Source organism: Hippoglossus stenolepis, chromosome 2 (genome assembly GCF_022539355.2).
Source record: "Hippoglossus stenolepis isolate QCI-W04-F060 chromosome 2, HSTE1.2, whole genome shotgun sequence".
NCBI classification, from domain to species: domain Eukaryota; kingdom Metazoa; phylum Chordata; class Actinopteri; order Pleuronectiformes; family Pleuronectidae; genus Hippoglossus; species Hippoglossus stenolepis.
This window is the reverse complement of record NC_061484.1, coordinates 3260185-3284369: the sequence shown is the minus strand read 5'-3', so window position 1 is coordinate 3284369 and position 24185 is coordinate 3260185. Positions and strand designations below refer to the sequence as shown.

The following is a 24185-nucleotide window of genomic DNA, read 5'->3' as shown; positions in this document are numbered from 1 at the left end:
GACACTGAGGGACAGCGAGAGAGAGAGAGAGAGCGGGGGGGACACTGGCAGAGAGAGAGAGGGGGACTAACAGAGAGACAGAAAGAGGGAGAGAGAGCAGGGCCACTGACAGAGAGGGAGAGAGGGAGAGAGGGGGCACTGAGAGAGAGACAGAGCGAGATGAGGGTGGGGGGGACACTGAGTCATAGGTCAATTCAAATTTTGGGGACCTGATATAGACTCCATTCATTTCTAGGAAACTTACCCTAACTGTAACTTAACCTTAACCTAAACATTACCGTGACCACTGACCCAGAGATTACACACATACTTTGTCCCCAACCTTGAAAACTAACTGTCCCCAAATGTAGCATTTTACACAGACACATACACACTCCATGACTACAGGTGACATTACATTAACTTACATTCATTTTGTAAAGACCTAAATCAGGTCCACTACTTGCCAGACCCTAACCTTAAAGCATGTCTTCAGTTGACAATTGAATGATTTACATTAAGGGAACTTGATTTTTGTCCTCGTAAAGAAGACAAGTCCCTATAATGAGACTATGTAAACAGATTTAGGGTCCCACAACATTTGTAATGCCTAGACCACAAACACACAACATATACACAATAACAAAGTGAAAAATATAGAATCTTTATTTATTTTTAGGGGGAAAATAACCTTAATATATAAAATCAATATTTGTACAAGGACGTTTCTACCCCAATATCAAGAGTTAAGCTTGAAAGTCAATAAAGCTGCGTTAAAAATATTTTTGGTGACGGAGGAGTGCAGTGAAACTGAACCAAGACAGTTAAGTTACAACCCTTAAACCAAAACAATGAGCTGAAAGAAGCTAAAATGTTCTCTGGGTCTGAGTCAGGTGATCGTTCTAATCAGAATGAGCCACAACAAACACAAGGTTTAAATCAAGGTTATAAAGTAAAGTCTTGATGTGTAGAGTCAGTTTGACAGTCCAATCAATGCTTCAAAGTAAGGCCCCCATGAAACAATGCTGATAATTTTTCAATAATACAGTGCTCAAATACTTAGAACTGGTATGTACATATTTACATTTTATTTAGAAATGCACTAATGGTAAATTAACTCTAAGCATGTCATAGAAGACAGTACTATGGAGTTTGGCTTATTTGAAGCTAATGTACTTACATGATTCTTGCTGTTTTGAGTTTGTACCCTCATGGTTGAATGCACTTATTGGAAGTCACTTTGTAAAAAAGCCTCAACTAAATAACATGTAATGTAATGTAAAAAGATATGCGAACAACGATGGTTCTATCCCAGTCTCCCCCATTCTGCGTGCTGAAGTGTCATTGGGCAAGACACTGAACCCCAAATTGCCCCCAACGGCTGTGCTGGCAGTGTGTGGGTGATGTATGACAGAGAAAGTGCTGCACATAGATGCATGAATGTGTGTGTGCATGGCTGAATGGCAAAAACTGAGTGGTCATCAAAACTAGAAACTCTTTACATAAATACAGACCATTTACAGACCAAAACATATGAGAAATAATTTCAATAGAGTAAGAACAAAAATACTGTATATGTCATTATCAATGGGGAGCATTCATTCATTCATCTATGTTTCATTTTTATGAGGGTGTTCAACTAAATTTGGATATTTATTTCACAGGGCTCAAATAGTTTGAATACAATGAAATCTAAATAAAGTGGAGAGGAAAATTGGACGCTGTTGGTTGGGTGTGATTTTCACTGCCCTCTTCTGGGAGTATCTTTTAGTGATAATACTTTACTGTCCAGAGAAATTACAGTGCACTGCTGAAGAATAACATCAACCTTTGTTTGTAAAGCTGCACTGCTTATCCAATCACCTTGGTGGTCGTTTTGGACTAATATCACTCACCTAATCAAATATACACAAACCCTGTGAAAATCAGCCAAACACAACAGTGACGCCTTCCAGCCAAACAACCTCTTCTACAAACAAAAACACTCATGATTTTCTAAACCTTCTAGATATGTCACTATCTCAGCCAAAAGGGAAATCAATTACCTCTCCACCAGTCATTTAGTCTAAAATAAGAGTTAACATGTTCACTGAAGCGAGTGCAGCGATGTCGCATAAATAAGTTCTTTCTAAGAAGTCAATCAACCCAAAGTCTGCAGGACATCAGCCCCCCTGTATCTGAGGAAGTTAACTCAAGCACAGAGGCAGTTATAGAAGAGGGTATAGAGCCCACTTAGCCAGGAAAACCAACAAGGGAGAAGAAACCTTTACAAAACCAATGGTGAACTGGCCTGGAGCGACAGAAAAAGCAAAATGGGAGGCCATCAATGCAGACCTAAGCAGTATCCTCGAAGAGATGAAGGGCACAGTTGAGACGAAGCTTGAGAGGATGGGTAACATCAACTACGACTACGGAGCGGAACATTTTGATCTGATAACACCAACAATGGAAATCAAGTCCAGAAGACAGCAGGAAATAGAACGATTAGAAGAGCAGAAGGGGGAAATCAACATACTCCAGGAGAACATCAAGAACCGACTGACAACCTTAAGGTGAGCAGAATGCCTAAGAACAGCTCGGAAAAGAAAAGAACGAGCAAGAACTTGTTTCTTAAAGACCCCTTCAAGTTCATGACATGTGAGCCCTCCTTTCGAAATGGAAAGAAGTGGAGAACACAGTGAGGACCGAACAGTTTCCTGAAGAGGGAATACAAGAATGCTCCTGATGTCCTACGCTTCTTGTCGAAATTAATGACAGTGGCATGGGTGAAGCAAACAAAACCCAAAGCTTGGAGCAGAGCTGAAAGAGTACTGATACCAAAAGAAGAGGAATCTTTCAACATCAGCTAATTTCGGCCCATCAATCTCCTCAATGTTGAAGGCAAGATCTTCTTTAGCGTCATAGCCCAAAGGCTTACAAGCTATCTGGTGAAAAACAAGCTGGTGCATACATCAGCCCAAAAAACTGGAATTCCAGGGTTCTCTGGATGTTTAGAACACACTTGCACGATCTGACACATATTGTAAGATACCTGACCTGATACTCTGTCCAACAACATGCACTTCGTCTACTTTGTAGAATTGACAGTACACTGGGAGGATAATGTTGATGATGCGAATGAGAGGAAAAAGCTGCCATATGCAGACATGGCATTTGAGGCAGAACGACATCACTGGAAAGCAATAGAGTGCACTGTGGAGGTTGGCTGCACCGGTTTCATTGGAACATCCACCATCAGGTTGCTCAAAGATCTGCGAATCCCGGACAAGCCCTGCACCAGACCATAAAAGAAACATCACACACTGCAGAACGCTGCAGCCAGTGGCTCTGGATCAGGAGGAAAGATCCCAACTGGGCCCAAAGATGCTAGGGACATACACCCAGGTCTGATCAACCTGTGGTGGGCCTGCCTTAGAAGAGGGTGTCTTGTGATTAAAAGGCCAGAACACCTGTTGACGTTAAGGTACACAACTGAAGATTTGTCCCTAACATCCGCTGGTGGCCACTAACATCCAATAACATCAACTGGCGGTGGGCATCAATTAGTGCCGTAGAACGTACAAGGGATATTCTCCATATTGTCCTATGTTCAGAAAAAATGTATCAGGCGTCTAATCGGTAACATCTACAGGTTAGATGTACTGTGGAATGTTCTGATTACACAAGAGCAGTTAGATCAAATGGATTCATTTAACTCGTATCTGCTTGAACGTACCACTTACCGCATGTGTGTGTTCACAGAACATATGGACCCCTGTGTGTCTTCCATTTCTGATGATTTGACTGAAACAAAACTTAAGGATAATGACAAATACTTCATGTTGGCCAAGTGGGTTTCTTGATTGTCAGGCCTGAGGTTTCATATAAATAGCACTGGAAACTTTCCAGCAAGCATGGAAAAAGTGGTCAGGGCTCTAAGCAACTGGTTTCATTATGCTTTTTTTTAACCCCTTGGAGTATGAGGCTAAGGCAGACCAAAGAAATGCAGGAGATGTGACTGAGAGCTGCACTTCTTATTTTGGAGAAAATAATCCAAGTTTATGTGTCCAAATAACTTAATTTTTTAGCATCACCTATTGAAAGCAAAAACCCCAGTGGAAAAGCCACACGTGACTGGAGGCCTTAAAGCTGCCATGAAACCAGGCTCGTCGAACTTGCAAAGCAAGCACGGACTGGGCAAGGAGTTACTAAACAAGATGAATTCCCAACCTCTCAGAGGCACACAAAAGAAAAAAAGTGAGGGGAAGGAGCGAAGAGGAAGGAGGAGGGGGGGCAACAAATTAAATCCAGTTAAATTGTTTTTCCATAGCCAGTGGGCTTGGCAAAGGACTTGCATACACACACAAGATGTAAGATAAGTAGTTGAGAAGACAACCAGAAACAACGTGGCTTCAGATGTATGAGAATGCCTGGAATTTAACCCACTTTCCCATGTCCGACTGACGCCGCGCCCACTCCTACTGCCCTGCCCTTCAGCACAGGGTGTCCGCACAAAGACACACAAACCGCCATATTGGTTTGACATACACAGGTGATTCCATAGATAGACAAACCCTGAACATCTGCCCCACACAACACTCCCTGTTCACACCCCATTACAGCTTTGATCTACTGCAGTGGTCTCAGACACACACTACTCCCTGCTTTAGTAGTAAAACCTGCTTGGCATTGGGATCACAATGCTTTCACTGCAGAGCAGAGCTGTAGTTCTATATGTTAAAGAAGCTTTGTACTGAGGCTGGTTAGCAAGCAGACATATTTGGGTCATGTCTTCTCTCTCCGAGAGGTAGTCCAGGCTGCAGCAGCTCCTCTCACTTTCCTTCTGCTCTTCACAACCTGGAGAAACATCAGATCAGCACCAGTGGAGGGGGGGGGGTATGGTAGGCTAGGAATAGCTTGCACTAGAAAAAAAAAAGTTGGGACAGTGAGACTTACCAGGTGGTGATGCTGAAATGAGAAACAAGGACAAGCATCTTTGCTTTTGCATCACACAAAACAAGCAGAACAAGCAGTGGAAAACCACAAATGAAACATAAGTCAGGTTTGGTCTATTGATGTCTTTATAAAATAATAAAATGTACATTCAGATCTGTCGAGTGACAGCAGGACAGCATAACAAGCACAAACATTACAGTAGCAAACACTGGATGATGTGTTCGTGTGTCTGCCCAGTCACACAGGCTCACTGAATGTGAAGCACGGCTGGCTCCTCTCCACAGGTAGAATACAGGTGATCGAGACAAACTCACTCACAGTCACTCAGCTGCTTGACCTGTCACTGTCCCTCCCTGCAGTCAAAACAATCATTTCCTGAGTGGGCACACAGATAACGTTAACTGAAATCACAATTTGTGATTAGTAGTTTAGCTTTTGGAGTCAACAATTAATAATGTATTGCCTATATATTTTTATTCTAGAAAGGAAAAATATGTGTTTGGGGATGAAAAATTCTCGTTTAGCCTTTGGGCTTCTGGATGTGCAGGTTTGACTGACAGCTGAGCCAGTGTACTAACAACCATGGTAAACAAATTTGGCCTAGTTACTGTCATTAACAAGCGAGGACACACCCGTTAGCATCTAACTTATCTGATGCTGATGTCTGCTGTTAGTTTTTAAGCTATTAGGCTATCTTACTAGCCTGCAAATTAATTTTAGCAGTGCACTGTCCTGGTGTTTGTTAACTAACTTAGCAAGGTAAGGTAAAACAAAAGACAAGTGCCCATGCTTGTAGGACGAGAAGGAGACATTAGTTAGAAAGCTAATGTGGGTTGGTGTTGAAAGCTTTTTGCTTGTTGTGCTGTATCTAACCATAGACTGTATATAAAGATTGAAGACATGACCGCTCCCCCAAAACTGAAGCCAAAGTTCCTTGATCACCCCCTGGTGGCTGGCTGGCTGCAGTATAGGTCATTACCCCTACCTCCTCCATGTTAGTGGATGGGACGTGGACCAAAATAAACAGACAAAGTACATGTCAAATACAATTTTCCTAAAGATGGTTTCTGTCATTTTAAGTAGTTCTGATCACTCAAAAGCATGTCCAAGTGCAAATTTTTCGGACAAGTTTTAAACTTTTAATCTGTTCCTTAATGCTACAAAAACGTGGTCTAACATGTCGTGATTGGTCGAGCATGTGTATAAGCAGGACTTCAATACCGCAACTCCACCTGGCTTCAAATGATGCCATCGGCATTAGAGTGCAATGTTCATATCCAGGATATTATGGCTTCTAGTGGTACCAAGTGGAGACATTGTCCCTTTATATATACAGTCTATGTGTCTAACAATAAAACATTTGTCCTGTTCACCCACAGATGTTTCTTTCAAAAGACAGAACAGAGCATGTAGTTTACAGAGCCAACATGTGCAGGAGCCGTTTCCAGTGGACCTTAAAACATAGTTTGTTAATACAGGTACAATAACCTTTTAAAATCGATTTTACACATATAGCTATGCCAGTCAATGCTTCAATCAATATGGCAAGGCTGTTACATTATCACTGTCCTAATGACCTTTTGATGTACTCTAAGCCAAGGACTTGGAGCCGAGCTATGCTTCAGGGTCAGTGCCATATCCCTAAGCAGAGATTAGGTGGGGACAGCCGGCTGAGAGTGAGACAAGTAGGAAGAGTCTGAGGAGAAAGATGGACAGAGAAAGACAGATAGAGAAAGAAATGTGGACTTAAAAGCAGAAGGAAAGAGACAGAAGGAGAGCACAGAATGCAACTGAGCCACACAATGTAGTTCTGTTGAGGTCTGTTCCATCCCATATCACCCATGTTCCCTCTCTATGAACCCTTGTTCTATCTCTCACATCCTCTTTGTTCCTGTGTTTATACCTAGCCGGCCTTATCTGATCCCCAAGACGAGAGACCAAGGACACCAGCGAGGGGACGATGTACTGTAACAGGTCAAAAGAATTCTGCTGATTTCCAAAGAGGAAGGAGGACGGTCCACAATCAGGTGTAAGTCACTGAGGATTAAGGCCTTCCTGAGGACACTGGGTTCACCGTCATGTCCCCGGTACGATAACTGCAATGACAGAAAACAGAAGAGTCATTTTGGTCTCTGGCTCTTGTTTTTCGTGTTATTAATCAATAATATCTTGGACGAATTACTTTTCTGAATGGCAGCCACAATTTTACTCCATTCAGTTGCACAGAAATACAAACATATCGTTTAGCTGATAGAAAATATATAGAATATATAGAATAAACCAGGTGACAGTAGCAACTGTAAGTTAGTGGTAATATATAAAAAAAAAATGCATGGCTCAGGAAGTGCTCACTTTTTTATACTGAAACAGTACCATTTAATAAAGATGACATCATATGATTATAAATGATTGGTTGACCTGAAATAGCTGAAGATTATGTCTCTTCTCGTACTGGATCCATTAATGTTTGACTACAATATATGATGTCATGTACTGATTCAAAGTGACGGTCTGATGTCGTCATTCCTACCATATGATCCCACATTATTATCTCTTATCATCTATATCTTTTATCAATATAAGCTTTATGTCCTGTCCTATGAGATGCAGAGATATCTTAAAAACGGCATGTGTGATCTATGCATGATATTATTTTCTGACATCTTTGTGACTACATGATTTTACTTATTTAACATCATATGACAGGAACTAATTTTGTGTTCAATACATGCTTTAGATTGTGATTTACTGAAATATCATAGAGAATTTATTTTGACCTTTGACCGATCAGCTCAAAAAGTATATCATGTGGAGATCCACTCCCAAGTAATATTACCACCAAGTTTTGTGCAAATCCAACAATATTCTGTTGAGTTATTTTGTTCAAAAACACACAAAAGGCAGTGAAACACCCTCTCACTTTAAAGCTGTGAGAGGGTGGACTTTAATGGACTTTTGGGCCACTTGAGGGCAGTGCTATCAGCACTTGAATCTACATAGTAGTCTATAACCTTTATGAAATTTTCAGGGCCAAAACAAACAAACAAATGGCTTTTTAAACATACAGTGGATCATCAGATTCAAGCAAAATTTGAATTGTTTGGAGTGAGTTTTTGACTAATGTTCAAACTTAGGTCGATTATTTCCTTTGCTTATAGTTTTCTTTTTATGTGAGCAATAGTGTTAGCCACAAAATAATGAGCTGACTCATGTCCTCCATGCAGCTGAGGGACACTGCAGAGGTTGGTAGTTCCCGTCAGGTTCATCCTTTATATTCACAGTCATTAGATGCAATTCTAAATATTAAAAATGTAGATTAGTGCAGCTTCAAAGAAACACTGCCCTTATCCTGACCCACATCTGGGTCCGAAAGTCTGAGACTCCACTGCAGATGATCTGCTCTATTTCTCCAGAGCAGATCATTTGGTGCTGAATAGTTACCTGAATCATAAGATTTATATGGTTTTCAGATTACGGACAGACAAACTGATCACTTTAACCCCATATTAACATTAGATGTCAGGTGAATAAAAAGGCACAACGCTGTGTAAGCAGCCATATAAAAATTGTAAAATGAAGTTACATCTACTGTCTAAATCAATCTCTGACAGGTCTGGAATAGGTGGTAGACTTGCAAACAATTAAAAATGATTTTTCAATGTGGGTTGGAAATTGCTGACAGCAGAAACCTTCTTGTAAACTGTCAAAATTAGAACAGTGCCGACGGGAAGGAAGGGATACCAGGAGAGATAATGGAGGAGTCGAGTGTCACAAATTACTCATTCAGAGGAAAAGCGCAAACTGCTCATGTTTAAGTCATGCCAAGCAAACCTCAGGAACACAAATTCCCTTTTTAAAATATGCAGTGACAAAGCCAAGCAAGCAGGCCCCTTGTCTGACATCTCTCTAACATCCAAATTCCCCTCGTCCACCTCTCCTCCCACCACAGCGCATGCGTTTCCAGGAGTGCTGCGTGTGCACTCCCCTGCTGCACACCCCCAGATGAAAAACCAAACAAGTCTCCTGACTTATCAGACATTTTCGTTCGGCTTCTCCTTTTTTCTCATTTCCTCCCTCTTTCTTCCATCTCACCCTTCGCTCTGGCTCTCTGTCAGACAAAAAGATCTTACGTAACCAGGTCCAGAAGCTTCCATGTCTTGGGGCACATATTTACCCAACATGCACTAGGGGATTACATCGCAGGGCCCCCTGCTGTAGGAGAGTTTCGGATAGGACTACAGGCTTACAAGGGCCTACATGGGAAAGTGTGTGTCTGTGTGTGTGTGTGTATCATTAGAGAACAGACAAGGCTGTACATAAGACAAAAATAAAGCACCACACCTGTAATGGTAGCATACGTGTTTCTATGTAACCGACTACACATCTGTGAGAAGAGAGGAGCAGAAAGCGTGGCTTTGCAGTTCCAGTGCCAGTTTGACGGCGTGTCCGTTAATGTGCGTGTCTGTGAGGGAGTTCACACAGGGAGACGAGCTGTGCCACAGGAGCCAGCAGCAGCAGCAGCAGCAGCAGCCTCAGCAGGGAGAGCAGAAGGGACACGGAGGGAGCTGACTCAATGCCTCCCGTCTCTATTCTCCCAGAACGCCACTCTTTTTGCACTAGTAAACAAATACTGAAGGCAAATAAGAGCAACCCTAAACCCCTCCTCCTCCACTCCCCTTCCTCATCCCCGCAATGTGAGCCACAGAATGAGAAACAAACCAGTCTGTCTCTCATGAGCGTTGCCGTATTTCACCGCAATGTCAACAATAACAAAGAGAGCAGGCTCAGGCAGGAAAAGAAGATGTGGAAAACAGAGATGGTGAGGGGACGGTAACTGCCTATCACTGTAAATTGCACTGCCACAATGCACTAGTGTAATAAATGGGATATAACTAATTTTGGGGACAACTGTATTTGTTGACAGTGCACAGGAAAATAAAAGAACTGCAATCTCTTGCAAAGAGGCACAGCTGTAAACTATCTGAACACTGTCTCTCTCAACCGTTCAGGGTGATACAGGATACTTTTAAATGCATTATGCTGTGACTATTTACATATATAAATGGTGGTTAGAAGTAAATCAAGAACAGTAAATACTGTATAAAGTTATGGAAAAGCCATTTTAATACATAGTATCTGTAGCATCATTAGCTTTATTTATCTTATACAGGCCTCTGGGCTTTAAAACACAGATCTTAATCACTTTTAAAATGATATTCATTTAAAAACATGACAAGACTCACAGTCACGTGATATTTAGCATTTGGTACACAAGAAGGACCAGTGGAAAATAATTTCATGAAATATTAAACTTACCATTATTTTGGGCTTGTCATTTAATTTACGTATGCTCACGTGTGGTATGTAAAGCATTTCAACAGTAATGGAAAATTTGGGCAAAGGGATGTGGTTTTCATCTTTAGTCCTGAAAAGTGAGTGATCTGATCTGACATGAGAAAATGTACACTATTTTACTGGCTTTATTAAGGCTGCACTAGTCAATATTTTTATATTAACAATCAAAGTAATTGTTATTTGTAATGTAAAAAGTGTTGCTCTTAGTGATGATCCCCCATTAACACCCTGACTCTACATTTCTTCTTAGCTCTAGAAAGAGAATGTCCCTGCTTTGATTGTTCACTACTTTGTGGTTTTGGTTCATTTTCATTGCTCTCATCAGGCTCATTTCTAGCAAGCAGCTGTTCTTTGCTTTGATACACCAACTGTATTTTAAGTAACCAGCACCAACCAACAGACGGATAATATTTCCCTCAGGAGGTGGTGGAGAGAAACAGTGTGAATATAGAACTTATGTTCATCAGGGGGACAGATACAGTACAAATGAATGACATCACTCTGTGTCTACTAGATGTATACATAGGCAAATGTTTAACAACACATATTGTCTTGTATATTGTCTTCTCTCAGTGAAGCAAAAGTGATGAAAAAATAAAAAAATTCCTCTAGCTTTCCTTACAAATCATCCAACATAATTAATATCTCATTATTCACAACATTAAGTTCTCAGGAATATCAATTCCTGACAAACTTTATCCGTTTTGTTGCCAACAAACAATGCAATCTTTCTATCCTAGACAAATTACACAACTAACTAATCAATGGTGACCTCGTGCAGTGCATTACACTTTAATTTATCCTCATTTAAATTATTTTAAGATGCTGCATTCGTGAGTAATCAAATCTGAACAAACACAGACAAATATAATTTTTACAATACAAAATAAATTTGCTTGATTAGCTCAGTGCTGTCTTGTCATGAAATATCATTTCCTCTCTATTTTTCATCTTTACTTATAAAAAATGAAATACTTCTACAATATGTCTTTATATCTATCTGTATACAGTATATGAAAAAGATTTGAGAAGTTTATTACATGACTCACTGATATTTAAGATTTTTCAGAATATTTCTAAGCTAATTTAGTTATTCTTTCACAGTCTTGATATCTTCTATATCTTATTACATTATTATGTGTGTGTGTGTGTGTGTGTGTTTTGGTTTCCTACTTTGGGTTCTTACATGTCTGAGTATATGTAGGTGCAAATGTGCTTGTACTGTATATATGCTGGTGACATATATATCTTGATAGTAACTGTTTTTTTATAACAAATAAAAGTTCCATAAAAGTTACAGTTAAGACTGATTCAGTTTCTATTTGCTCTATTTCAGAGAAACCTCAGGTTTACATAATTAAAGACACTGGTGACCTGCAGTCTGAGGGTCTGTACAAATGTGTGCTGGAAGTGGCCGCATGTGTTTGTGTGTGTGTCTCCTTGGCTCCCTCACCCTGCTCACCTAGGGCTCCCTCTCTGAGGACACGTCGCCCTCTGCTCCACTACTGGCGTTCGGGTCCTGTCGGGAACGTAGGGCGCTCTTCTCCCTGCCTGACTCTGAGGGGCCCTTGGAGCGCGTCTTCTCTTTCCTCTGCTGCTGCTTCTCCTGCTTTGACAGCTGAGGTAAACACAAAGAACAGGAAAGCCTGGGTCATAAATAAATTCTTTACATGTACATTATAATCATGTCAAAAGAGATGACGCACAGTTAGCAGTCATCTATAAGACACATGTCATGAATAATAGATACAAAAGCTTCGATTCTTCCATAAAATTGCCCTTAACAATATTTATGTGCCTCCAGAGGGAGAAAAAGAGCTAAAGAGAAATCCCTACACATGACCGACGTCAGAGCGATCCACATTTACTTGCCTCTTGCTTATTCCCATACACATGCCTGAACTCGATGCATCGAGCTGTGGCATGAGTGGCAAGCTGATATTTACTATTGATGTTTTAGAAATATATCTTTTTTGCTCATTAACATTGTAGCTCAACTAAAATAAAACACATAAATACAACATACCAGATACCATATGCTTTTAATGTTAACACATTTAAGGGTGGTAATGTTGCATTATTCTTCCCGGAGTTTTTGAAGGCTGAACCATACAATGAAGAAAAATCTCTTTCTGCTGCTTCATTTGAAATTTATGTCATATTTCATTTTTGTTCTGCCTCTTGCAAGTCCCAGTACATTATGGACATTTAAAACTAAATCTCTATGGTGCCTTTACTATATCTTAACTGTGGAGAGTGGATAGAGCCATCACATATTATTTTACTGCCACTATGATGAAAATGAACATCTTAATTTGACCTTTTCCTGCCAATGTGTGTAGTAGAATAGTTTCCTGATATATAATGGCCTGATACCCATTTTCTCAATTAGCTTCTTTCTATGAGTAAAGTTTACACACAAACCCAAATCCTTACTTTTTTGTTATATTTCGTGAAGACATGTTTGTCTTTTTCTCTGGATGTCACAAACTTCAATGTAAATGGGTTTTAAAAGTTAACTCTCAATAGAACCTAAGAAAACTTGACCTAACTATCCTAAATTGTAGCCTGTTTCATCATGAATATTTAATGTTGTAGAAAAATATTTAAGACTTTTCAAGGGCTTTGTTGTGTGACACTCTCACACTTCTGTCTGAACCGGAGCTGAGTTTGAGAGAGTACAACCGACCGACCCCCAACCTGACAGTCATTCTGTTTTAATGTCGACACCAAACCCCAGCCTGATGTGTTTAATGTTAGCTGAAGCACATAAGATTGTGTTATCCTGCCACGCAGTTGTTGTTACCATGGTAACAGCTTTTACTGTTTACCCTGATTACACATGTGCACCTTGTAAATGGTTGGGAAAAGGCATTGTTTTTTATACTGTAAGCTCACAAGCAAAAGTCGGTCTATGTGAACAAACCTAGCTGAACCCAAACTTAAATTTCTGTCCGAGCCTTGTCCACCATCTAATCTGGCTCAGGTCCACTATCCACACTTTGACTAGTGTGCCAGTCTGCGTTTTCTTTCCCTCGTTAAATATATTAAAACCCTCCTCAATCTGTGGCTGCTGGTGGCTCCGAGGTCTGAGGCACTCAGCACGAACGCACTGCATCATGACTTGCACATCATGACCTTTGCAGTGTGTTCAGCTTTCACCCAAAGGTCCCAACATGCATGAGAATTAGCAAATTGAACTAAACAAAGATGGAAGAACACGTCAGCGCCACAGAGCAACACACCACATCTGACCAGTCTTTGTGAATACACAGCCACTTCCAATCTCTGCTCATTTGGAGCTATTCTGGGTCGTCATATGATCACTTCAATGACTATTGTTGTGACTGCATGCACTGCCCCTCACACGCTCCAAAATAGCCCTTCACAATGCCACTCAGTGCCGATAGTCACTACTCCAATCAAACCTGCTCCTCCTCCTTTTCTCATTGTATTCTTCACGGCTCATGAAACACCACAACAGTAATGAAGAAGTGGGTATGCTGCCCGTCATCCAAAATAGGCCTGTAAACACAGGTGCTAAAACTTTTATGGCTGCTAAGGAAATATTTATGAACTGAATGTCATGTTAAAAATCCAAAGCACTGCATAAGACATTACATTATTCAAAGAGCACAAAACAAATTCTGTGTTATTCCCACTTGAACCCATTAACATGCTGTTGTATCTGGTGCACAGAAACCACACAAACGTTCAACATCTGAATACAAAATGGACACAGAAGAAAACAAACTCCAGTCTTTCTTTGCCACGAAGCAGTCATCACTAACTCTTAAACCCAAACTCTGATTTACGACCTGATCAAATCTTGACCTAACATGGTCCAACATTACATAATTTCTGTGTGTGTTTGGTTTCAGCCCAGAAATCAAAAAACTAAATGCACAAACAGTCAGGTGAACAAACAGAAAAATGCAGATGAGTATCCAAAGAGAGCACATCCAAACAGAATGGGTTTCATTCCTCTGGATAACACCATTGTTTGCCTGCTGCTTGACCCTGCAGTGGACCAAATCCCTGATTCATGGAAAGAAAGGAACAGTGTCTCTTGGCCGTTGCTTCATCCCCCCCGTGTGCCAAGCTTTGCCTATTGGCTGGTCTTTTATCCCTCATGTTCAGCCTTGGCTTTGGCTGCTCGGCCCCCACAGCAAAACATCCCAAATAGACAAGATTAAAATTCTGAGGACTGCTTAATATCCCTCACTTTGGGCAAGCGAGCCAAGCCCCGAAAAGGGAGAGCAGCCAAAGCCGGACCGGAGCCAACGCATAAGGAAGTTGGCTGGGTTCGACGGACATATCAAGAATTGATTCAGAAAGATGGATACATGAACTTTTTTCAAATAGCTGGAATAAGTGGCTGAGAGACTCACCCCTGTTACTGAGAAGTACAGTTTCATATCCACATTAGTTACCTTATGATCTGTACTTTCCCTGCTACTGAAAGCCATTACTGGTGGTTTTTACAGAGAGATATCTATGGCTGCAACTAACCATTATTGTTGTTTGGTTTTATTTACAACCCAATAAACACATAACAGTCTTGCAAATATATGTTCAATCGCCACAATGAACCTCACTAAAGACACAGATTCCTGATGAATGCAGCAGTTCCCAAACTGGGGGCACAGAGTCATTACAGGGGTAAAAACAGAGCTTCAACAATATAAATCACTGCAGCTCCTTATATTAATTGCTGGAATGGAGCCACCATTAATGTTATTGGTTCCATCTGTGCTTTTCGCACTATGGTAAGTCAAAATGTCTACTAACAGGGCCTTGTTATGAAGGCGTATTCATCATATTAATTGATTCAGAATGAGAAACATTGTGTTAGGTTTGATCTGGAGAGAAATAAAAACAGTTACGCTCATAAGCAATTTACTCGTTATACCCAAAACATGAAAAATAATTTTCTCACTTAAGAATTCACAGTTACTGTGAATCAGTGATAATAATACAAAATCATATTTTCAGCCTCCAAAGGTAGGAATGACTTAAAATCAGTGTGGACTAAATATATATATTTTTAATAAATGTATGAATTATTATAATTATAAAATGGGAATATTTTGTCTGGGTATGGTGATCAAAACCAATACAATACCAATATTGCTACTGGTACAATCAATGATACATTCTTTGTACAGTGAGGATGAATTCTGCTGAAAAATTATTTGATTCTTTAAAACCGCTAACATTCCCATTAGTCCCAGCTTTATGTTTATACTCACTGGAAGACTTAAGCATGATAACAAGCAAATCTTTCATATCTTAATTCAAGAGCATGGTGTTTCAGTTTGAGAGCAGACTGATTGATTTTACATTCATATTTTGTGATGCTTTCGCTCAAAACCATGAGCTTGCACTCAAATAGCCCCTGCTTGTGATAAGATTTGCTCTGCTTTTGCTCAAACTGTGCGCTTGCACTTCAGCTTCAGCTCTCTCCTCGTACTCACGCCTGCTTCTGTGCGCTGAGAGTTCTGTAAGGGCTGTGGGCTCATGTACTCTTGTAAGGGACTCTCAAAGAAGTAAAGCTAATGAATCCACAACAAGGGTGGGACAATTTCATTTGTCTTTACCACACCTGCATGTCTATTGGTTGAGGAATTTTGACAGACAAAATCCAAACGCAGTATAAAACTAGAATTACCGCCCCACGGTTGTATACCTCTGCCAACCAGTGCAGTTTCTGTGTACATTTTTCTACATTTCCCCCCCCCCAGATTCATGTAAGGTCACTGTGCCCTTCGACCACTGAAATGTAATCACTTTATCTTTGAGTTTAAGAGACCGTTTGTACCACACTTGATGACATTCCCTCAAGGCATTCTCAGACGGACTGAGGGATGGACGGGACAGAAGGACGAAAAGTACAGACGGACGGACAACCCGAAAACATAATGCCTCCAGCTACTGGCTGTCACCGGAGCAGAGGCATATAAACCAAAAGCAGAGGAGAAATCCAAGAGCAGACATTTTACACAGGCACAGAAGCAGTGTGAGTGCGGAGAGAAGAGCTGGAGCTCAAGCGCAGGAAATCTGAATGCAAGCGCAGTTTGAGCTCTCAAATTGAAACACTACACTCTTGAATAAAGACAGGGGGAAAAAAACATGTTAGAATTAACACACTGAGCATGGTCACTTGTTTGGTATCATTGTGCCAAAGTGCAGCCTCACAGAGCCACAAGCATGTGTCAAGTGTCTTGTTTGCTCATTCAGTCGAAAATGAGACATAGAAGTTCTAAAACATTAACATAATGAAGAGCTGGTCTGAAAGTGTGTTCTCTTTCCTAATGAAGCAGAAAGATGTAAAAAAAACATCCCTGTATCATGAACTGTCCTAAAAATTCATCAAACATAATCAATATCTTATTATTTTCAATGAAAAGTTCATTCCTCACAATCACATTAATCTTATATTCACAAATCTGACCAGACACTTGATTTGAACTTCACGTTCCTAATGTTCCTCAAGAGGCTGACTTCTGGGAATACGTTGGTTGTTACTTAAAAACATGGAGGTTTGATTCCCCCTGTTAATCATAAGTTGTCAGAACCTAAGACGACAAATTAAGATGATCTGCCAATCACAGAACCTTTTCACCTTTCCCCTAAAGGAATGGAGCACGTGGAGACCTGTCGCGCTGTCAGAGCAGCTGTCAGCATTTACTGCAGATGATTTATTAAACCTCGTTTCATTTTTCCATTTGAAAAGGGGTTGGACCCTTGATGTATGAGACGCACAGTGCAGTATATCACAGTGAAGAGAGAACAGGAAGAGCTTGCAGAGAGCAGGTCTCCTCCCTAAGGGACAGGTAGGACAGAGGGTGAAATTAAAGTGGCCACAACAAGCTCCACAGAGCCTCCTCATGTGGGCCTGTGCCAATCATCTGTGGCACTCCACACAGCACTCGTGCACACAAACACATGCACACGCACCCACACACCGAGGTACACTTGACTAACGCAACTGGGAGGATGGCAGCGTCGCCACGGGGGTGACTGAGCAAGGACACAGTGAATCAGTCCCGCTCCACAAGACTATGGAAGAGGTGACAATGGCAGACGTTGATCTTGGCAAGGACGTGATTGTTGCTCTCTGGGTTTTCTAAGTAATTTTTTGTCTGAATATCCAAATATAACTGAAGTAATTCACCATCGAAACTTGAAGTAGTTTAATGCTTATTCTATAGTGTACAATCAGGAGACAGCATGTGCTCCTGCTAAGTATTACTTCTACAGTACTGAGTACCTGCGTCAACAGTTGGAGATAAATTAACAACCTTTTCATTTTCGACCCAAACACCTTAAGTTTAATACAGTCAAATGTGTCCAGGGAATGTAACAGATGTACGCTAACCAAATGTAGAACTGTCCAATACATCATCACATATTAATCGCCTATCTTATATTATCACAAATACATCAGTACTAATTGATTGATGTCGGGATGTAATTAAAGGCAGCAGTGAGACGTGAAGGATGTATTTCGAAAGAGACATTGGAGATCATTGTGTCGTCATTATTCTTTAGCCAGCAAAGCAAGAAAGCCGAAACTTATCTATTGCCATTTTAAAATTTACTGTTATGTCGGGGTTTAATTTTCCAACAATAAAATGCAATTCTTATTGAAAAGGTGTAGGTGCTGTGCGTTTTAAATGTCAGTACTGGCCTCAAAGATGGGTTGTGCTATGTCATTTACAAAAATATTAATCAGATGAGGTCAGAAGTGATGGAAAATAAATATAAAATGTAAAACTGACATATTTAGACAATCCATGTTGCAAGTGACTGCAGTCAACCGAAAAGCAGATATCACCATCTAGTGGTTCAAATTAGAAATAATACGACTGCTCTAAAAAGAGGAATGACTTTTTGTGCACGTTTTAAAGTTGTTTTTCTTTTAGTGCAGTTGCAGAATAAATGAAAACCAAAATTTATTTCACATATTTGCTTTAAAATCTGTCATTAAAAGGTACCTTTAAAATAATCTGAAATGAAAAGTTATATTTACTAGTTTGTTTTCTCTGAGGTTTAAACCACACCAGGCATCTGAACCATCTCAATAACTCACTGACTTATGGTTAATAGACCAAGGAAAGAGCTTGACTTTCAGTTAGACCCATCAAACTACTTAAAACTTCTCATTTAACAACCTACCAGTTTGGCGTCTTTGGGACCAGCAGGTGAAGTCAGTTCAATGGTAACAGGTCCATCATTTTGTATGTTGACCTGCATGTAGGCTCCAAACTTCCCGTCTAGAAACACAAAATTAAAGACAATACACACAAAGAGATTTAACAAGTCATAAAGAATGAGCAGAGAGAATCAACACTGAAGGAGATCACATAGAGTCATGTTTCATACTATATATAAGCAGATTATTATAACCTAAATGGTGCCACAACCTGAAATTAACAAGCAGTAAAAGGCAGTGCATTTGTTGGCAGACGATGCTTCATGAAGACGTAGGATAACATGGAGTCTGGAGACATTGGGGACAAAAGATGAAGGTTCTTTACAAGGAGAGGTTTCAACTTTAATATTCTCTTTTCTTCCACTGGCTCCACAAGAATAATGACAACATCAGCACAATGAAGGAACGGGCCGCGGTGGAAAACTGCTGCATAATCATATTTCTCTTCTGGTGGGGTGGGGGACTAATTAGGAAGCCTTATGCCGCCCTTGCTGGGACATGGTGTTCGCCACACCTGCTCCCCGGTGGGCTGACCCAGTTCACTGTCACCGCCATTGCATCAAAGCACAGATAATCCACACCTCCCTACCCCTAAACTGCCATAACGCTACACTGAGGTGGGCACACAGAAAATTACAGAGCAGGGGGAAAGGGCTCTGGTCCAAACTTATAAGTGAGTGGTAATGGTGACCCTCAACACTTTTCTTTTAATTAGCTGTGAACATCCCAGAGTCTTTTCACTGTGTTGTCCTGACTGCAACCTCCTGGGACTCGGCACTAACTCTTTTCTTTACACTTTTCACAAAGACTCTTTAAGTTGTAATTGTTTTTAACATGAAGATATAAACTATTGCTGTCAATGATTTAATATATATGTACACACACACACACACACACACACACACACACACACACACACACACACACACACACACACACACACACACACACACACACACACACACACACACACACACACACACACACACACACACACAAGTTCAGCTGTTCTAGTAGGATTTTCCGGACATTTTCTGAGTTCCATCAAGTGGAGAAAATATGGCACAACAGTGACATTACCAAGAACTGGACGTCCCTCCAAAATTGATGAAAAGACGAGAAGAAAACTGGTCAGGGAGGCTTCCGAGAGGCCTACAGCAACATTAAAGGAGCTGCAGGAATTTCTGGCAAGTACTGGCTGTGTACTACATGTGACAACATCTCCCGTATTCTTCATATGTTTGGGCTATGGGGTAGGGTGGCAAGACGGAAGCCTTTTCTTACGAAGTAAACATCCGAGCCCGGCTAAATTTTGCAAAAACATACATGAAGTCTCCCAAAAGCATGTGGGAAAATGTGTTATGGTCTGATGAAACCAAGGTTGAACTTTTTGGCCATAATTCCAAAAGGTATGTTTGGCGCAAAACAACACTGCACATCACCCAAAGAACACCATACCCACAGTGAAGCATGGTGGTGGCAGCATCATGCTTTGGGGCTGTTTTTCTTCAGCTGGAACCGGGGCCTTAGTCAAGGTGGAGGGAATTATGAACAATTCCAAATACCGGTCAATTTTGGCACAAAACCTTCAGGCTTCCGTTAGAAAGCTTAAGATGAAGAGGAATTTCACCTTTCAGCACGACAACGACCCAAAGCATACATCCAAATCAACAAAAGCATGGCTTCACCAGAAGAAGATTAATGTTTTGGAATGGCCCAGCCAGAGCCCAGAGCTGAATCCAATCGAACATCTGTGGGGTGATCTGAAGAGGGCTGTGCACAGGAGATGCCATCACAATCTGACAGATTTGGAGCGCTTTTGCAAAGAAGAGTGGGCAAATATTGCCAAGTCAAGATGTGCCATGCTAATAGACTCCTACCCAAAAAGACTGAGTGCTGTAATAGAATCAAAAGGTGCTTCAACAAAGTATTAGTTTAAGGGTGTGCACAGTTATGCAACCAGGTTATTGTAAGTTTTTTATTTTTCCCCCTAAAAGATTTCAATTTGTTTTTCAATTGAATTGTTCACGTTATAGGTCACATTAAAAAGGTGGAAAAAGTTCTTTGTCTCATTTTTTTACATCACAAAAACCTGGGATTTTAACAGGGGTGTGTAGACTTTTTATATCCACTGTATGTATGTATGTATGTATGTATGTATGTATGTATGTATGTATGTATGTATGTATGTATGTATGTATGTATGTATGTATGTATGTGTGTATGTACACATGTGTGTGTGTGAGATGGTATATGTGTACAGGAAGGCGTTTTTAGTGAATATAGTTTCTATCTTTTTTTTTCCATATGTGTTTTAGATAATTTGATTTTGCACTGTTTTATTTAGGTCTTATTTCCTATGTTTTTTTTTTACATTTACTTGTTATTTTGTAACCATGTTTTGAAAAATGCTTTACAAATCAAATTCATATTATTATTGTTATTATGATTATGATTATTATTATATGATTAATATTGACCTGGTCAAGATTTCCGATCATAATCTGTAATGCCAATCACTTTGATTGTCTTTTATTAATGATAATAAGTCATAGTCTATTTAATAGCATTTTAACTTGATCACAACAACAATAATATACAGAACAAATTAACGATTATCTATTCATAAGAACATGAGACAAAGATCACTGACTGTGTGGCCACTCTTCATGTTATCACCACACTTAGCAGATAGAAGTTGTTTTTCACAGTGACAGTGGAGAGCACTAATACACTGTGGCCTTTGTATCTGAACAGGCAAATATATGAAATGCAATTTTACTTATTTTGGCATTTACAATTTAAATATGAAGAACTCACTCACTGCACCGGGAGGAAAGCCCTCAGCGTGTGCTCCTCCTGCACCAGGAGCACAGCTGCACCGCTGTGAGTCTTATTGTTCTATGGCCCTGTTCAGACCAGGTATTAACATCCATCCTGAGAGATCTGATCACAAGTGCCTCAAGTCCATCTGTTCACACCTGGCATCAAAATGCATTCTGATGTCTGCAGTGACCACCTGTGATTGGCTCTTAAGTCCCCGCTCTATATGTAAATAATCATGTATATGATTTTTGTTCACGAAGACTAAATTATGTGGTTTTTACACAGTCTGAGTTTACAGATGTGTCCAATGACTGAGTGTTTGTGTGTGTGTCGGTCTGTCTGTGTGTCTGCCAGGAAGTGAGACAGAGAAAGAGAGCAAGAAGAGTCGGGAGGGACTGAATGAATGAATGTGTGCAGCTATGAAGAAAGATTTTACCAATTTAAGAAAAGTATTGATCACCACTATGCGGTGTAGTTCTTGAACGAATCGACATATAGACACTGAGAAGCTTAAAGCCAGAGTGCGTGGTCTTTCATATGTGGCACCAGGACACATTTTTGTTAATACAGTGAAAAGAATGTGGCCACATGGGTCCCAGACCACCTCCAGATGTGGTTTGAGTGATCAGATCTCAGAACGCACTGAGAATACTATGGGGTCAGAACTGAAGTTAGTGCTGACCACTTGTGATCAGATCACTGTGGACGCATGTTAATACCAGGTCTGAACCGGGTCTATATGTGGTAAGTGATAGTGTTGTGAGTCAAATCTGTCAAAATGACAGACGACCTTCAGATTATTCCATCAGTGTTTGACAATTTATGGAATATATTCAGTTAATAAGAAATAAAAGAGGTAATCTACTATAAAAACTACATGTTATAAGGTCAAACAGTGGGGGGACAGTAAAGATGGTGGTTGTGTATCTACTCACCCTTGATGAGCTCTGGCTTGTAGGCGCTCCTCAAGTTCTCCAGGATGCTGTTGTAGAAGGGCTGGGCCAGCTCTGCAGGCATGGCTGAGTGGAAGTCTGGCTTGTTGCCCTTCAGTATACACTGCAGAGTGAACTGGCTCACACACAGCACCTCAAAGTCCCGGTCCATGACGCTTTTGCTCCAGGCTCGCCCGTTCTCATCTTCAAACAGCCGCAGGTTCAGGATCTTGCGTACTCTGACAACAAGAGGAGAATGAGAGGAAGCAGTGTGAGCTGCAGTGAATCATCCACTCTGTCTATTATGAGACTTTAAGAATGACTCTGATCAATCTAATCAAAACTGGCAGGGAACTTGGGGCCACTGGATTTGCAATGTATACTATAACTGATGAACATACAGAAAGTATTCATTTGTACATTATTTGTATTGTCTTAAACATTATATCTTAACAATTAAGTTACCTTTATTGTTTGTCAAAGTTGTAATAATTTAATTCACGTGTGAATATTTATACTAAGCTCCTAAACTGCTACTGATGAATATTGACAGGTTTTTAAATGCATTTTAAGTGGCATGTTGTACTCAGTCTTCAGATCCCATTCAAATCATTCATTAAATTTCCATTTGTGAAACGTGCATAAACTGTGTTATCCAACCCACTGTATACGAAATGTGCATTCATTTCAATTTTTAATATTATTCCTGATGCATTACCATGGCTGCAGCAATTTAATGTTGTGTCCTGTTAATAGGGAGTTAATTCTAACAATTTGATATACTAATTTATATACTGTATGACCTTTATAGGTTTCCCTGTGCAATCTTAATTTGAAAACTAACTACAGGAGCCTTTAGAAATTAGTGAATTAGGGCGTATAATGTTTCTTTCTGCCATATTGTGAAGTATAAATATAAAGTAGCATAACATGAGTACTATGGATGAGTGAATGAAACTCCACAACTGGCACCTCCCTGCCACACTGATACCACCCTTTGAACACAGCAGTGATGGTTTGTGATCCAGTCAGGGTGCTGGTCCCACACACACTCACATGTAGTCAGCATCCTTCTGGGTGTCCTCCACAGACACACCCAGCAGGACACACAGTCCTCGGCCTATCGAGCTGACCTCCTCCTCTCCCACTGCAGGAAAACACACACAGTGAATGAAGATCTGAATGGATGAATGACAGGAAGCAGCAGTGAGACCACCTGACACACAGAGGACACTTGTTGGTGCAGTGATAGAACCGGTTTCCTCTGTCTGGACTCTGTTCTCTCACAGACACGCCTGACTGTCTCTGTGGCCCACGTCTCACCTAGCTGCGAGTGCTAATGCTAACGCCGCTAGCCGCAGCTGACGTGCAGGGCCAGCGGGCTTTCTTAATGAAAGCTGTTAGCCTCGGCTAACTAACATTAGCATGACACTTTGATTCAGCTGGAGAAAAGCATGTTACCTGTCACAGTCGCCTTGGTAACCCTCTGCACGATCGCTCTCATTGTTTTGCTGTTGGGGGAACACACGCGTGTACAACTTCCCAGCTGTCGCCATCTAGCGGCAGCAGCGCGCAGAACACTTCCTCTGCTGGGACATGGCCTGTGATAGAAACTGACTCGGACTCAGGAGGCGGAACTGAACCTCCTGCTTTCACTTTGTTAAACTCTACGTCATTTATCCTTTTCCTCACTACATCTTAATATTGTAAAAAGTGTTTTATCTTTTATCTCACAGCCAGGGGCGGATCCAGGGGGACACTGGTCCCTGCTGAAATCTGACTGGCCCCTGAAGTTTCCCTGTCCTGTCAGTAGTTTTAATTTTCAAAGCTTATTTGAAAAACACATTGTGCTTGAACAAGGAACAATTTTCAAGCTATATTCAATTATGTGTGTCTTTGCTCAAAGCTACAGAGCTATAACAGTAATCAAGGAATGACTT

At 40.6% G+C, this 24185-nt stretch overlaps 1 protein-coding gene across 2 annotated transcripts; it reads right to left on the bottom strand.

Annotated features, from left to right (window-relative positions):
- Positions 1–5021: 5021 nt before the first annotated feature.
- dtd1 (D-aminoacyl-tRNA deacylase 1) lies at positions 5022–23856 on the bottom strand. Of its 2 annotated transcripts, none has more exons than XM_035182502.2 (6): positions 23707–23856; positions 23302–23392; positions 22249–22484; positions 18451–18548; positions 11723–11887; positions 5022–7010 (listed from the first exon to the last, which is right to left on the bottom strand). In XM_035182502.2, exons 1-5 carry the CDS (start codon positions 23747–23749, stop codon positions 11732–11734), a joined length of 624 nt encoding a protein of 207 aa, XP_035038393.1. In that variant the 5' UTR covers positions 23750–23856; the 3' UTR covers positions 5022–7010; positions 11723–11731. The 2 variants fall into 2 exon arrangements, with proteins under 2 accessions (XP_035038393.1, XP_035038382.1); XM_035182491.2 differs by having other exon boundaries at positions 11732–11887.
- Between the last annotated feature and the right edge of the window lie 329 nt (positions 23857–24185).